The sequence below is a fragment of the Hypomesus transpacificus genome, chromosome 12 (genome assembly GCF_021917145.1).
Source record: "Hypomesus transpacificus isolate Combined female chromosome 12, fHypTra1, whole genome shotgun sequence".
In the NCBI taxonomy this organism is placed as follows: domain Eukaryota; kingdom Metazoa; phylum Chordata; class Actinopteri; order Osmeriformes; family Osmeridae; genus Hypomesus; species Hypomesus transpacificus.
This window is the reverse complement of record NC_061071.1, coordinates 5,126,481-5,143,644: the sequence shown is the minus strand read 5'-3', so window position 1 is coordinate 5,143,644 and position 17,164 is coordinate 5,126,481. Positions and strand designations below refer to the sequence as shown.

The 17,164-nt window shown below is 47.5% G+C and overlaps 1 protein-coding gene across 9 annotated transcripts in view; it reads left to right on the top strand.

Moving 5' to 3' along the window:
• Positions 1-17,164, top strand: part of LOC124474376 (tensin-like) — an 80,489-nt gene that overhangs the window by 19,763 nt on the left and 43,562 nt on the right. For 6 of the 9 annotated variants that reach the window (XM_047030416.1, XM_047030417.1, XM_047030413.1 and 3 more), the window contains exons 2-4: positions 539-653; positions 9,074-9,111; positions 16,960-16,998. In XM_047030416.1, the coding sequence (XP_046886372.1) occupies positions 539-653; positions 9,074-9,111; positions 16,960-16,998 (192 nt within the window). Of the gene's footprint in view, positions 1-538; positions 654-9,073; positions 9,112-11,251; positions 11,733-16,959; positions 16,999-17,164 lie in introns of those variants that run through there. The other 3 variants (XM_047030422.1, XM_047030421.1, XM_047030420.1) reach the window with 3 other exon arrangements.

Sequence of the window (17,164 nt, the reverse complement as noted above, 5' to 3'; positions counted from 1 at the left end):
TTCACTCTCACACACACACACGTGCACACACACAAAGACACACACACATACACCCCACACGCAGACAAACACATGCACACATGCATATACACGCATACACACACACGTAGCTGTTTCTAGAGATTGGGAAAGCTGTGGGCTGCTGTTTCTGGCCTCCTCATCATTAATTAGTCATTTAATCAGAAAACTTCAAAGTGAAAACATCCTCTGCTGGAGGAAGAGCTGTTGCTACCCTCTATCATTCTCACTCGCACCCTCCTCACTACGTGTGTGTAACGTGTTGGCAAATCATTTGTTTGCGTAGCTGCATGCTTGTGGGTAGGTTTTAAATGGAGGGATTCCGCATATATCACGATTCTTCTGCTGTGGCTCCGTGTGAAATTGAAATCGAACTCCCTTTAGACAACTGTTACCTCACAGAAGAACACATCTGTCTTAGTGGCTGTCAATGCACAACTGATGTGCTGTTACTGTATCTAACCACAATGCCCCCCCCCCCCCCTCTTTCTCTCTCCCTCTCTCTCTCTGTCTCTCTCAGCCAGAGGACTTGGAGGGAGTCCACACGCACACCTTCAAGCTCAAGCCGTTCAAGAAGGTTAAGAGCTGCTGTGTGTGTAAGCAGGCCATCGTCAAGGAGGGCCTCATATGTAAAGGTGAGTGTCTGCAGAGAGAGTGGCAGGGGCGGTGGGCTACAGGAGGGGGTTCTGAGGTGGCAGCTGACAGCTGACCCTCAGCCCTGGTCTCTCTCTCTCTCTCTCTCTCTCTCTCTCTCTCTCTCTCTCTCTCTCTCTCTCTCTCTCTCTCTCTCTCTCTCTCTCTCTTTGTCTCCCTTCCCCCTCTTTTTCTCTCTTTCCTCTCTATTTCACAGTCTGCTTTGTCTGTCTCTTTCTATCTCTCGCTCTCTTTTCAATTTTCTTTGTCTTTCTCTTGATCTCTCTCTCTCTCTTCTCTCCCTTTGCTCTCACTTTCTCTCTCTCATTCCCTCTCTCTCTCTTTCACTCTCTCTTCTCTCCTTCTCCCTTCTCTCTCTTTTCTCCCACTCTTGTGTCCCTCTTTCTAGCTCTCGCTCTCTTTTCGACACCATATGTCCAGAAGTATGTGGACACCTGACCATCACACTTATATGAGCTTGTTTGATGTACAATTCCAAAACCGTGGGCATTAGGATGGAGTTGAGGTTTCTCATATGGAGTCCTCCCCCCGCCCACCAGTCACTCTACTGGGAAGGCTGTCCACAAGATTTTGAAGTGTGTCAGTGGAAACTTGTGCCTATCAGCTACAAGAGAATTACGGGTAAAGCATTGATGTTAGATATTTAGACCTGGCCTGACATAAAATGTTGCATAAAATGCTTTACAGTTTTTCACAATTGTTAACACACGTTTCTCAAAACAATAACGGCTTTCTCAAAACTGCACACACAAAACTTAAATCCTCACACACAAAATGTTAAACCTAAGACTCCCTTTGGAAGATGACTCTTTGCCATCAAATCTCTTCACTTTTCACAAAATGGAACTTGTGTTTTCAATTGGTACACACAGCCTTATTTTCAAATGACACACACATACCATTCATTGAGTATACACAACTAAGCATTTGTCTGCACACTACCAAGCACTTAAGCGCACATCTGAACACACAATCATAGAAATGGAACACACCATATGAATACTCTGGAGAATGAGCCATTTCTCCTTTTTGTAAAATGTCTCAGTGTAGGCCTACTTTTTTTCATAGTAACATGAAAGAGCACACAAATATGCAGCAAAAAAAGTTGTACTTCGGTACACACAGAGAACAGTACAGTACTGTAAACCGCAACCCCCCTCCACACCCCCCCTTCACAAAAAATGGATTAGGAATCATGCCTCTGGTTCCTGTCTGGCCAGAGGGCCTCTTCTACACTCCTTGATGCGGTCTGTGTTCCGGTTGAATGGCACCCTGTACACGTGTTTCATCCGCATGGCATTCCTGCAAAGAATACGGTCCAATGTAAAGAGGGTGACGCTCTGGACGTTCCTGAATGCAGCATAGTCAGCCAGGATCTTTTTTTTTGCCAGTTTGTATTTGTCGGAATGTGATAGCGTTGTTCTCACAAACCATATTTATAATTTCAGTCTCCTATTCGGCTGTGAAAGGGTATGTTCTTCCTCCTTGGTGTGGTTCTCTTTCAGTCCTGCAAAATACAAATACTGTGAGCACATTGTATTCTATGGATATGCAGCATTACAGTACACAAGGCAAATAGATTTTGTACCTGTTCTTCTCCCTGAAGTTTCTAATGATGGCAGCAACTGTGAAGCGGCTGAGATTTGGCTGGACCCTCTGGCCAGCCTCCCTCATGCTCAAACCATGGTTGAGCACATGGTCTACCATAGTGGCCGAATCTCATTAGAGACGACCGTTCTCCTTCTTTCTCCTCCTTCTCCTTCTTCTTGTCCTTCTCCTCTTCCTCCTCCTTGTCCTCCTCCTCCTCCTTGTCCTCCTGTTCATCCTTGTCATCCTCCTCCTACTCTTCCTCCTCCTCTTCCTTCTCTCTGTCCTCCTACTCCTCTACTTGCTACTCCTCCTCCCCCTCGTCCCCCTCCTTCTTGTCCTCCTCTTCCTCCTCTCACTCTCACCCCGCTCCTTCTCTGGTTGTCGATCTCTTCAAAGTTCTCCATTGTTCACCAAACAAAACAGAGGTTCAAGGCACTTTTATGCTGCAATCCTGATTGCAAATTGCTCAACAGATCTGAAAGTGTAGAGATTTGAATATTTGTGTGTTGCAGGTTGATTCTTTGAGATTTTACTTGAGAAGTGTGTGCAACAACTGAGAAAAACTGTCAACTTTGTGGCAACAATTTGGGGAATGCCTTTTCCTGTTGTAGCATAATCATGCCCCAATGCACAAGCCAGGTCCATACAGAAAATGTTTTGTTGAATTTGGTCTGAAAGACTGTGACTGACCTGCACAGATCCCTGACCTCAACACCATCAAACACATTTGGGATGAATTCTAACGCCATCTCGAAGCCAGGTCTAATTACCCAACATCAGTGCTTAACACCGCAATGCTCTTGTAGCTCGTCAGCGTGTATTGGAAAGCTTTCCCAGAAAAGTGAAGGCAGCTATAGAAACAAAGTGGGAGTCATCTCCATATTCATACCCAGACATTTTGAAACAAGAGGTTCAGCAAGCAGGTGTCGGAAAACTGAGCGGTGTGCATATACTATTGACCTGATAGTGCATCTTCACTTTATTTCTCTTGTCTCTCTCATCCTCTATGTCTATCATCCCCTCTACATCTCTGGCCTCGCTCCCTTCTGTTCTTTAGTCTACGTCCTGTCCTTCTTCCTTTCTTCTGTCTCTCTCCCTCTCTCTCCCCGTCCTTCTGTCCCTCCCTCTCTCTATGAAAATGCCCCCCCCCCTTCTCCTCAGTGTTCAGTAGACAAACACACAGAAAGGCCCAGCTGTCGGAGTATAGCTCTCTGGGATGGCTCTGGCAGAGAGAGGCTTTGCTGTTAAAATTAGCCTGTCTACCACTGCTGCCTTAGCCCAGATAAGAAACAGAGAGAGAGAGATGGTGAGAGGGGAAGAGAGAGAAAGAGAGAGGGGGAGAGAGAGCATAAGGGAAGAGAGAAGGGGACAGTGAGAGGGAAGTAAAGAGAGGGAGGGATTTGCAAAGCGGGCAGATGAGAGAAAGTCGAAGGGGTTTATAGGAATTATAAGAGTTTGAGAGAAATATCGAAGGCAGAAAGGTAGGGATGGAGGGGGAGAGGGCACAAAAAAAGAGAGGGGGAGAGCTGGGCATAAAGAGAGAGGGAGGGCTAAAATGAAAGTGATGGAGGGAGGGAAAGATGGAGGAAAAAGAGTAGGAGAGAAAAAATGGGTTTGGGGAGAGACAGGTGGGGAGAGAGAGAGAAAGAGAGAGAGATAGGGAGAGAGAGAGAGATATAGGGAGAGAGAGAAAGAGAGAGAGAGAGAGAGAGAGAGAGAGAGAGAGAGAGAGAGAGAGAGAGAGAGAGAGAGAAAGAGAGAGAGAGAAGCAAACAGGAGAAGGAGAAACTGGGCCAGATGGCCTGGTGAGCAGCAGGTCATTCTCATGCTGCACTCTCTGTAGGAGGAAAAAAAACATGATTCAGCTGTTATTATCAAGAAGAAGATGTTCTTCCTGGTCGAAATAAATGTGTATAAACAGAGCAACGTTTATAAACTACCCCTCCTGCAAAGGTTGGAAAATCTGACGCGCACAAAAGTTCTGAACTCCTCCCTCCCTGAATTGAAGTTGACCACTCAACCACCAGGTGCGGAACCAGTCAAAAAAGTTCAGAAAGAGCTATTTGGAATCCAAAGTGGTTCTGCCTAGATTTCTATGGGCTATTTTTCAGGAGTTCTGCATAGCACTCATTCTGTCTGAGATTCGAGTTTGATTCTGGATGAGTGTAGACAGTAATGTGGGGTTGCTCCTCGTGTAGAGAAAAGTAGGGCGAGGTTTGGCTCCTGCTGTTGTGTAACACAGCTGTCAAACGGGTTACGCTTCGGGCATTTGATATTTTTCTTGTCACCTCAGGTGCCTTCGTGTAGACTCAGCAAGGTTTGCCACAGAGTAGACATCCCAGTTCATGGGTGTGTCGGTAGGACGTGTCCTGAGGAAGAGCAGTGTGTTAGAGCAGTACTGCTCCTCCTGTCAAATGGCCTCTTCGTCAGCAATTTCTTACACATGTGCCAATCAAAACCACGATTCGAATATAGATCCTCAATCAGTCAATCAACACTTTGTACTTGTAGAGCAGTATGTTATCTATACACTGTGAATTGCAAGGGTTTCCATTGCGTAAATATTCCAGGCTACTTGCAAACCCGCCAGACAGCTGTCTAGCGGGTTCTCTACCCCAAATTGCATTAAACTGAACTACAATTTCTTTGTATAAACAAGCCTCCACCTCGGGGCACTTCAGCTTGAAGCAATGGCCCGATGGAGCTTGATGTTATTGCATTTCCAGTTTGGCACCTGGCTCATTCCGGTCATTTTATTCCATTAACTCCAGTCTAAATATCCCAAACTATGTTTCTTTACATTAAAAAAATGCTGTTCTCGAACCTGTCTCAAAATAATGGCCTTTTCATCAACAAATTGTTAGTGAAGACCAATTAGTTTCAAACTAATTCCAAAAAAGTGAAAACTAGAGCACTTTCTTTTTTTTGCTTACATCAAAGCGTTACATTACATTTAGCAGACGCTCTTATCCAGAGCGATTTACAGTAAGTACAGGGACATTCCCCCTGAGGCAAGTAGGGTGAAGTGCCTTACCCAAGGACACAACGTCAATTGGCACGGCCGGGAATCGAACTGTCGACCTTCAGATTACTAGCCCGATTCCCTAACCGCTCAGCCACCTGACTCCCTGAAAGTAAGCTAGGAGAACAGCCAGCCACTCTGCTCAAGACCAGACAAGCCGGAAGTTCTACATGGCGCTGACCGTTGCTCTTGTGAGCTTCAATGGGCCACTGAGCACCTCTGCCACAGAAACTAACGGGACCCCATCTTTAAACAAACATGGTGGTGGGTCTACTTAATAATAGGTCAAACTAGGCTGTAAACAATCTTCTCACATGCATTTTCATCACCTCTATTTTTATGAATTCATTTTTGTTATTTCCACCCCTCAGAATCAGAATCAGAAAGGGATTTATTCGCCATGAAAGTTTGCACAGACAAGGAATTTGCTTTGGCAGGAAGGTGCATATAATAAACATATAGGAATCTTAAATTTAAATAAATGGTCTAACTATACTAAGGATACATAAACTAGCAATACTACAATTAAAAAAAAATATACAATAAAATAAAATATAAGTTGCCATAAAATAAAATATAAGTTGCCAATTTACAGTATAAAATACAATATAAAATACAAATATTACACGAATTGTGAACTAGTGCAAATGCAATTGTTTTAAGACATGAAGTCATTAAAGTCAGTGTGAACTCTTGGCCTTGTTGAGGAGGCCAACAGCGGAAGGGAAGAAACTGTTTGTGTGGCGTGAGGTTTTGGTCCTGATGGACCGCAGCCTTCTGCCGGAGGGGAGTGACTGAAACAGGGAGTGTCCAGGGTGGGAGGAGTCGGCCACAATCTTCTTCGCTCGCCTTAGGGTCCTCGAGGTGTGCAGGTCCTCGAGGGAAGGCAGATTGCAGCCAATCACCTTCTCTGCAGAGCAGATGATACGCTGCAGCCTGCTCTTGTCCTTGGCAGTGGCAGCAGCGTACCAGATGGTGATGGAGGAGGTGAGGATGGACTCAATGATGGCTGTGTAGAAGTGCACCATCATCGACTTTGGCAGGTTGAATTTCTTCAGCTGCCGCAGGAAGTACATCCTCTGTTGTGCTTTCTTGGTGAGGGAGCTGATGTTCAGTTCCCACTTGAGGTCCTGGGAGAGGATGGTGCCCAGGAAGCGGAAGGACTCCACAGTGCTGACTGGGGAGTCACACAGGGTGATGGGGGTGAGTGGGGCTGTGTTCTTCCTGAAGTCCACAACCATCTCCACTGTCTTGAGAGCATTGAGCTCTAGGTTGTTCTGCCTGCACCAAGTCACCAGGTTGTCCGCTTCCCACCTATAATCAGACTCGTCTCCACCAGAGATGAGCCCAATGAGGGTGGTGTCGTCCGCAAACTTCAGGAGTTTGACGGACGGATGACTGGAGGTGCAGCTGTTGGTGTACAGGGAGAAGAGTAGTGATCTCAGGGATCACTACAAAACTTTTGTAAAAAGATCCAGCGCTTTCTTAGCGGAATGTGTTCAGCACACAAATGTTGTCACTGAATACCACTTGGACATTACAAAGGAGTGATGAAGTGGTAAATGAATCAGTGGCAAATAACCAGGGCATTCTACCTAGGCTACAGCTCTGGCAAATAGGGACAATTAGGCTGAAATTGTGTTTTCCTACTTTGCAAGTGAATGCCCATGGAAGTCATTACCAGAAAAGCAAGCAAGATATCTCCAAACATGTGTTAAGATAAAACAATAGTAGGACGATCTTAAAACATTGTTGTTGTCTTTGCCCCAGGGTGTGTTAGAGGAGGTTGTGGTGCCCGTGTCAGCTGGACTCGAAGGCCCTCTGGGCCAAGGCATCAATTAAGGAATCGTTTTCTTTTGATTTGAAGTCTTATGAATTATTCAGGTTCTAGACGTAATACTCCATGGGAGATGTCATTATAACAATGATAAAAAGTACAAATAAATGTCCTCAAATCAAACATGGGTGAACTTCCATCTCAGCCTGTGTTTATGTTGTCTTAATCTCTGCATATTTACTCACTTATTTGAACATGACTCCTGTTTGTGCCGTCCAGAGTGCACAGTGTCATGTGACCTGTGAGGATTCCTCTCTTTGAGAGACTGTCTGGCACCTGTGCCTGTAGTACCATATGTTAGAGTAACCTCAAAAATATTATCAACACATTGCTTGGATGAAGTGTGAGATGAGTTTCATGTTGTAGTGTAGTTCATAAAGAACCAGTGTGTCTAGCATTGTCAGTATATATACCCTGTGTGGAGTTTGCAGTGGTCTGGAATAGACCAGAATCAGGTGGCTTAGCCATCTGGTATCATTGCTCCGCCCCTGGTCCTTCAAGCCCCTTTTCTCTCCTTCTCCTTCCTGTCCTACATGGTTTCCAGGAAGTGTTGCTATGGTCCAATCACAATGGAAGCATCCGACCCTAATGCAGGGTGGCCAGAGAGAAGTCATCTGTGACGCACACACTCATACATATAAACACACATACAGACATGTTTGCAAATAAACACGTGTACTGTATGCGCAATAAGACATGTATAAACATGTATACACATGCACCAACCTGATACATACACACAAACTTACATACATACGCACACACAAACCTACACACACACGCACAGACATCGGATCAAAGCCAACGTTCTCTGGATGCGTGGCCGGTTCCTCTTCTATTATCCACAGTACTGCAATACAGCAGTTGTCTCAACAGGCACACAGTGGCAGTAGCTCCCTCTACTGGTCGCTCAGAGTTACTTCCTCTCTGTGGATGAAACGCCAACACTTTCATCTGCGTCAGCCCAGAACTCACCAAAAACACAGTTACACACTTTACACTTTCTCTCTCTTTTTTTTCCTCTCTCTCTCTCTCTGTCGCTCTCTCTCTGTGTCTCTCTCTCACACACACGCACACACACCAGGGGACCACCTGGTCGGATGGTGAAACAGCAGGTGTGGGGATCAAAGTTCACATCATAACATGGCCCATGTCATTACCTGCCCAAAGGTCACACACACGCACACGCGCACAAGCACACACATGCACACACACACATTAAAGAGACCACCCACAGAGACGTTGGTTCTGCCCTGTGTATCTACCAGATATCTAGAAGCTGTTTAACAAACTAGTTGATAAACCGTGCATGCCGCTACAGCTGTGTTCACGGGCTTATTTTAAGGCTGTGGCTTGTTGTGGCCACACTGGGGCAGCAGTGAGTCGCAACTGTCCTTATCGTTCTTTGGCTTTCTCTTTCTTTCTCCCTCGCCCTTCCCTGCCCTCCTTTTTCCCACCTCTCTCTCTCTCTCTCTCTCTCTCTCTCTCTCTCTCTCTCTCTCTCTCTCTCTCTCTCTCTCTCTCTCTCTCTCTCTCTCTCTCTCTCTCTCTCTCTCTCTCTGTCCCTCTCTGTCCCTCTCTCTCTGTCTCTCTGAGTCTGTCTTTCTCCGACTCGGTTTCTCTCTCTCATCACACTCCCTCTCCCCCTATCTTCCTAACATGGCCAGGAACCTTTTCACACCCAATATGGTTGTCATCCCTACTGCGAAGGGGTGTGTGAATCCGTGTGTGCGTGCATGCATGGTGTGTGTGTGTGTGCGCGCGTCTGTATGCAACAGGGCTCTCCTGTCTACTCCAGCCTGTTCCGCTGGAGTAGCTTCAGACCAGCTCTGTCCTCCCTTCACCCTGCTGTAGTCCCCCCCCCCCCCTCTGTCCAGGGGACAGTGGACCCTAGTAGAGACTCATCATGGGATGAGTGACTAGACGCTAACCCTGCTCTCTCTCCTCTCCAGTGTGCACGCTGTCCATCCACAAGAAGTGTGAGTCTAAGGTAAGATGTTGGCCTGGTGTCTCCCAGCATGCTGTGTGCCCAGGACCGAGAGCTGGAGATGGTGTGTGGGTGTGTTGGTGTGTTGGAATGTGGTGGAGTGTTGGGAGGTTTGAAATGCTGTGGGAAGCCCTTTATGCACGTGCGCATACTCACACACACACATAAACACACACACACACAAATGCCTTGAAAGTAGGGGAAGAAGGAGGATGGGAAAAGGAAGAATGTTGGGAGGAAAGAGAGGAGGACGAGAGAAAGAAACAGCAGGGGAAAGGGTGGAGGAAAGAGGAAGGTTATTTTTGGTTTTCCTATTTGTGACGGCATTGCAGAGAGGTATAAACAAAATAGTTCCCCTCCCCCTCTTCTCTCGTCTCCTTTTGTCTCCTCTTCCAGTAACAATTTCCGATCCCCAGGCCAAAGCCAGGGCCAGTGGTTGGAGCTTGGTAGAGTCTATCAACAGTTACACTCACGACTCTCTCTCCTCCCCCAGTGCCTTCCCCCTCGTGTTAGCTTAGTGGGCCCTAAACATTTACTTGTCCTTAATCCAGGGAAATGATCCTTGATGTAAAGAAACAGAACAACATTTAACATTGGCTCTCGCTACGTCTCAGACAGTAAACTGGGGAAGTGAAAGCAGAGTGTGCCGACACCGTGGTCTGGGTCTGCTCTTCGGTTGGGGTCTTGACCAGCTACAGTACATATGGCAGCACTGGGACCCAGACTTGGAGAGTGTGTAAGCTCATCTTTGATCTTGTGTGTTACTGTAGGTGTGTGCGTGTACGTGTGTGAGAGGGATGACAGTAGCTGGTCTGGTCTAGGGCCCCGTGGTCTGGGAGAAGGTTTCTCTCTTCCACTTCTCTCCCCCTCTTTTCTTTCTACATTTTTCAATGCCTCTCTGTTGTCCTTTGTCTCTTTCCTACTTTCTCCCTTTCTCTTCAGTCCTCCTCTCTCTCTCTCTCTCTCTCTCTCTCTCTCTCTCTCTCTCTCTCTCTCTCTCTCTCTCTCTCTCTCTCTCTCTCTCTGTAGAGAGAGGTAGTGTGTGTTATTGTATCCATACTGTACGGTCAGTGCGTTGTCATGGAGGAGCAGAGGAATGCCATTGGTCGGAGGCTGTGGTGGCTGACTTGGCCAGGATGGATGGAGAGAGTGAGGGAGAGGGGGAGAAAGAGAAAAAAGCAAGAAGCTTTTGACCATCGTTCTGTCTCTGTTCCAGACCTCAGAACATGCCTGTTCCCTCACCCGAAACGCTCTCCCTTTTAAGAACGTAATCTGTGTGTGTGTGCGCATGTGTTTTTGTGTTTTCAACACTACTCCACCAGCTATCGTCAGGAAACATCTGACCTGGGATCTCCTCCCACTCCCAGGACCAGGAAACAGCCTGTCAGTTCAGTTGTTGTCAACAACACTGCAGTTTTGACCAACCAGCTACTATGACAACATCACTGACCCCTCCAAACTGGCCTGGTAGACCCTGACGGCCCGACAGCCAGCCTAGCAGCTAGTTTACATGCTGTGTGTGTGTGTGTGTGTGTGTGTGTGTGTCTGTGTGTGTAGTGTTAGGCCGTAGGGGTCCATTTCGGACCACCTAAATAATACCGCATACTTTAGTGTTTGCAGTTTTTCAAACATTCCTGTTTGGACTCTTAGCGTAACTGTGTGGAACTGCGTGTGGAGTGACCGTGCCAGCGTCCCCTGTGTTGTCAGGAGGATTCACACTTCTCTAATCACCAGTCAGCTTTGATCTGCTTGGATCTCTGGCTGAGCACAGCTCCCCAAGAGGCCAGGTTTAAGACCTGGAGCTGGCTTCTGGCTTGACCAGCCTAGACCAAGACCAGCACTGGGTGAGAGGGATGGAGGGAGAGAGATGGTGGCAGGGAGACAGGAAGGGAGAGAGAGGGAGGGATGGAGACAGGGAAGGAGGGAGGGAGACAAGGAGGAAGGGAGGTATGTAGGGAGAGAGGGATGGAGGGAGGCAGGGAGGCAAAGAGGTAGGGAGGGAGGTAGGTATGTTGGAAGAGAGGGAGGGAGGGTGGTGAGCCAGAACAGAGGGAGGGAGGCAGTAAGGGAGGTGGAGGGAGAGAGGTAGGTATATAGGAAGAGAGGGAGGAAGGGTGGTGAGCCAGAAGAGAGGGAGGGAGGCAGTCAGGGAGGAGGAGGGAGAGAGGGAGGGTGTTTTGGTGTCAGCCTGGTCTGTCTGTCTGGGAGTAGATGAGGGGAGGCTGGCCTTATATAGCCTGCAGTTACTCCCAGCTGCTTTCTGGAGGGCTGAAGCCAGACCAATTAAGTTAGGATCCTGGAGAAGTCAAGAGGTGCAAGAGCTACACATACACACACACACACATATATATACAGAGTAATACACCCACAAACACAGAGCGATGCACACACACATAAGCACATAAATTCCCGCGTCGGTCTCACTGGCTCTCTGGCACGCGTTTGGGATTACTCCTGTTGTTTTGAACTGAGGGGGAAACGGACAAACTCTGGGAGTCTCTCTCCCCCTCCCCCTCGTTCTCTCCCCCCCTCCTGACTCTGGACAGAGTCTGCAGGCAGACAGAACGCAGAGGTAGAGAGAGAAGAGCGAGACAGAGAAGGAGAGAGAAGGTGAGAGAGAGCAGGTAAGAGAGACAGCATAACAATGAGTGTATGTGTGTTTGTGTTATGTAATGTATTGTCTGAGATTACGCCGGTCAGCAAGGGTGAATGTGTGATGTGAGATGTTTGTTGATTAGCTTTGTCTCCCTCTCTCTGCCCTGGTCTTTCTATCTCTGGTGTGTCTTCCTCTGGCCTGGTCTCTCTCCCTCCAGGCTGGTATGTCTTCCGCTGGGCTGGTATCTCTCCCACCATCCTGGTCTATCTCCATCTAGGCAGGTCTTTCTTCCTCTGGCCTGGTCTCTCTCCCACCAAGCTGGTCTCTCTGTGGCCTTGTCTCTCTGTGGCCTTGTCTCTCTGTGGCCTTGTCTCTCTCTGGTCTGGTTTCTCCCTCTCGCTTGTTCTTTCTCCCTCCAGACTTGTCTCTCTCAATGACCCAGTAAAGGGATCTGTGTTTGTGTTGAAATAACCAACAGCAGAAGGAAGTTACCCATGGCACCTACAGGGGACCATCTCGTCCACAATATGTGCTCTTGTGTGAGGAGGGGGCGGTTCAGTGAGTCTGAGAATATCTTTGATGACATGTCACATTTCCAATTCAGGTGAAAATCCTGTGCATGTGTGTCTCTGTCACTTGCTACAATCTACATTAACAAGACATGAGTGGTGTGTGTGTGCATGTGGGTAACCCTGGGAAAGAGTATCCCTGTGGGGCTTCTCTGGGAGAGTTCATCTGAGTTTCTGTGTGTGCGTGTGTGTGTGTGTGTGTGAGAGAGAGAGAGAGAGATAGAGAGAGAGAGAGAGAGAGAGAGAGAGAGAGAGAGAGAGAGAGAGAGAGAGAGAGAGAGAGAGAGAGAGAGAGAGAGAGGAGCCTTTCATGTTTTGATCTGTGTGTGTGGGATTTACAGTGAAAGCTAGAACAGGGGGACCCATTTTAGAGGTGTTCTGGACAGAAAGATGAAGACCGAGAGAAACTGAATTTAAAATCTGGGCAGTCAAAACTACCAAATCCAAGCCAAGGCCCAAAACATTCACATCCAGTCACTGCCACAGATAGATAAAAGATAAAAGAGAACCAAAATATTTTCTTACAAATGAAGCAACGGCAAGAAGGACAGTATTTCAAAGAGACACAGAGAGATATACAGTGTATTGTCTCTCTTCACCCTTTCTTCTCTCCTCTTCCTGCATCCTCGACTGACCCTCTGAGTGGGAACTCAGATATGCAACCTCCGGCAGTCACCCCTGAACCCATCCTGGATGTTAACTAAATAGAAGTATAACCCTCCCCTCCTCTCCTCTCCTCTCCTCTCCTCTCCTCTCCTCTCCTCTCCTCTCCTCTCCTCTCCTCTCCTCTCCTCTCCTCTCCTCTCCTCTCTCAGTAACGAGAGGCAGTAAGACGGCTGTATTTCAAGGTTAGGTGGTAAGGGAGCAGAGATGAGTGAATAGGTGATTACCTCACCCAAGGTCTCAACATGTTGTCTGCCATCGTAGACAGAGTTTTATGGCGTGGAAAAGTCTGCCGCCACGCTGTGTTTGTGTGTGTGTTGGATACTGGTGATGGACATTGAGTGACCTGGATCCAGTTGACTGGAAGTGTGTTGTTCAGCTGCAGATACTGTCTTTTGATCTACACACACACTTATCTCACACACACACACATATCTCACACACAGACACACAGACACACACACACACAGTGGTAAGTCATCTACCCTATCCTCCAGACATCTCTCTCTCTCTCTCTCTCTCTCTCTCTGTCTCTCTCTCTGTCGGTCTTTCCTTATCCTTTTCCCTCCCTTTTTCTTCTACCTCCATCCATCCCTCTCCCTCCCCCCCGCTCTCTCCAAGTGCGTGGTGTAATTCTGCCATTGAGCGTACATCACCCTGGCAGGACTACAGTGCCACTCGACGCAACACGCGGTGTTGCCATCTCCAGCGCCAGGGCAGGAAGGAATGTGCACCCTCTATTACAATACAACCGGATTTATGATCACCTCGAATCAAACAGAGAACAGGTCCATCTATAAATCCCTCAAGAGAGCTGTTTGAGCTCCAGTCCTTATTTAGCCTCTCTGTGTGAGACTGAAGTATTTACTTGCCCAGGCAGTCTGCCATTGGGTTGGTGGTGGTTGTAGAATTTGTGTGCATGAGTTTTTGTGTGTGTGTGTGTGTTCCGTGGTAGCTCTTGTGTGTGCAGGAAAGGGATCCAAGAATGTGGAGAGGTGTTCCTTGGAGATGCACCCTAAACATCAAAAAGTGCCCCAATCTGTTGAGCCCCTCTAGCCCCAGATGAGGCCCTCTGGCTGGGGTGGGAGTGTGAACAGGCCTGGGTGGCTGGTTAGAGGTCTGGATCTGCCCTTTGAGAACCCCCTTGTGATGTGTGGAGAAGATTAAAAGCCCTTCTTAGCCCCCCCCCCCCCTCCTCTCTCTTTTTCCCTTTCTCTGTTTCTGCCAACCGTCGAGTAAACGTAGCCAGCACAGCTACATTTCTGGTGAGAGAAGAGGCTTGAAAAAGGAGGAGTGGAAGAGAGAGGCGAGGAGTGGAGAAGGAGAAGAACAGGAAAGGGGTAGACAGGGAGGAGAAAAGAGGAGAGGGGTAGAGACGAAAGGGGAAGGAGAAGAGGGGTGGAGAGGGAGGAGAAGAGAGGTGGCTGGGTTAAACACATGAACTAACTTGCACATGCTGCAGGGACAGCCCAGAGGCTACACACATGAACACATACACACACACACTCATGCGAAACAGCTTGTCCCGTGGATCCCGTGAAGTCTGACAGGGAGTATTTCTTGTTCCACTTTTGTTGCTATAGTAACCTCATAAACCTACAGAAGTCCTAGGTAGCTCTTAGGGGGGTTGTTATTGGGGGATGTGAGCACACACACACACACGTACATGCATTCAGCATGACTGGAAAATATGGACCATGTTAATCTAGAGAGACTCGAGGTATAACGTATTTAATCTAAATTGGTGAATTGGTAAATCTAAATAACATTTATTCTATAGTAATATGTCTGCCTGCCTGCCTGCCTGCCTGCCTGCCTGCCTGCCTGCCTGCCTGCCTGCCTGCCTGCCTGTCTGCCTGCCTGCCTGCCTGCCTGCCTGCCTGTCTGTCTGTCTGTCTGTCTGTCTGTCTGTCTGTCTGTCTGTCTGCTTGCTGGCCTGCCTTCCTGCCGTACTGCCTTCCTGTCTGTTGCTGTTGTACACTGATACTGTCAACACAAGGAAACTGTAAACATCCGTACACACACATACACACATACACACACACGCAAAACATGCACACGCAACCACACACACATGCAATCACTGCTTGTCACTTGACTCTTGAGGCAAAAAAACATCCTGTTGATAGTTGTGGTGTGCTTTCTAGGAACAGCCAGTAAGAAACAACCAGTCAGCCCTACAGTAGTTAACTCTGGACTGAACTCTCTTGACTTCAGATCAAGAGGTTGCAGGTTCAAATCCCCTTCTGTACCTTATTTTCAATAAAACCGTCTATTAGTGAATACATTATGACATTATCATCAGTCACTCCACTACGGTACCAAGAGCATGCTTGTCCTTGTCCGACTGAGTGCTGCTTGGCAATCTGAGGATGGATTTACTGATTAGGACTTAGGACATTCTGTCAGTGAAGCTGTTCTAACCCTGTCTTTGGTTTGCCAGGGAGAGAGAAGGGCCTATACCAAATCTATGTACCATGTTCTGCACTTCACCTTGTTCAAAAACGAATGACAATGCTTTCAATACAAAAAACGAAAAGTGATGTTTAGTACAATAACACAATCGACACAGGGGAACAAGAAAACCACGAATGGTAAAGGTGATACGTAATGTAGTAAAAATGCAAAATAAACAGGCCTACCCCAAATAATGCCTCGCTAATAAAAGAGTGAATAAAAAAAGAGCTTAAATGTCCCCTTCTCCCTGTGCAAGGAGCCAAACTGAACAAACTGAACTCTAACGCATGTAGTCACAATCAGAAATAATACGACATTAATCGAACTAACTAACGCAAGCTCAAAACACAACCAACTCCGAATGGCAGACAGCAATGAAACACAGGTGGGGTTTAAATGGAAGCCAGGCAAACGGCTGATTTGCGGGAGCAGTCGCATGGAGTTGAAAATAGAAGTTGACAAGACAATCACGAACAAGCACCTGAATGTATGAATGTTAGTGAGGGGAGACACAGAAGGGAAGACAACACACAACAATACGGACAAACAGAAATACTGTCTAACGTGGCCACAACAGAGGCTAGCTGGAAAGCCAAACAGGAAGCAGGATTGTTTAGTGTTAATTATGTTGTTGTGTTCTTAGTCTATCTTTTGTTTCCACTTACACATGGTTGGGATAAACAGCCCTCCCTCCCTCCTTCTCTCAACCTCCTGTGTCATCCTGTTGTCACTTCTGTTTCTCCTCCTCCTCGCCCTCCTCCTCCTCCTCCCCCTCCTTCTCCCTCGTCCTCGCCCTCCTCCTCCCCCTCCTTCTCCCTCCTCCTCGCCCTTCTCTTCCTCCTCCTCGCCCTCCCTTTCCTCCTCATTCTTCTCTCTGTGATGGAGGGATGCATTGTGTTTTTTTTGCTGCTGTGACTCTTTACCCCTCTCTCTCTCTATGGCTCTCTCTCCCTCTCTCTCTCTTCCTCTGTCTCTCCCGCTCTTTACTTCTCTCCCTCCCTCTCTTTACCTCTCTCTCTCTCCCTCTCTCTCTCCCTCTCTATACCTCTCTCTCCCTCTCTTTACCTCTCTCTACCTCTCTCTACGTCTCTCTCCCTTTCTCCCTCTCTGTCCCTTTCCGTTTACATCAACATTTTTCTCCCTTTTCCCCCTGTTTTTTGTACTCTTTCTGTCTCTTATTCTCCCTCTCTCTCTCTCTCTCTCTCTCTCTCTCTCTCTCTCTCTCTCTCTCTCTCTCTCTCTCTCTCTCTCTCTCTCCCTCTTTCTCTCTCTTTAAACTCTTTTTCTAATTCTCTGTCTAGCACTCTCTCTCTCTCTAATCCTGTTATTTCACATTAAACCTTCATTAGCAGCCAGAGGCAGTGCAAGCTAAACCAATCAGTATCAGCCTTAGTCCGTCTCACTGACATTCCTAATAATCTCCCCTTGACTGCTGTTTGTGGGTGCGCGTACAGTATATGTGTGTGTGTTTGTGTGTGTGTGTGTCAACGTGTGTGTGCATGTAAAGTGTGTGTGTTGCTGAGTTTCATGTCCAGACCTAACCCTCTCCTCTCTCTGTCTCCACAGGCCTCCCCAATATGCCCCATGCCAACCAGCCATGAGCTGGTGAGTACACACCGCTTCTAGCACAGGACCGACACACTGTGTGTGTGTGTGTGTGTGTGGGTGTGTGTGTGCGGAGGGGGGGCTTATGTCGTGTGTCTTTCCATGTGTGTGTGTGTTTGTTTGTTTATGTTATGCCTTTCTGCTCGATCTGTATGAGTCAGAGAAT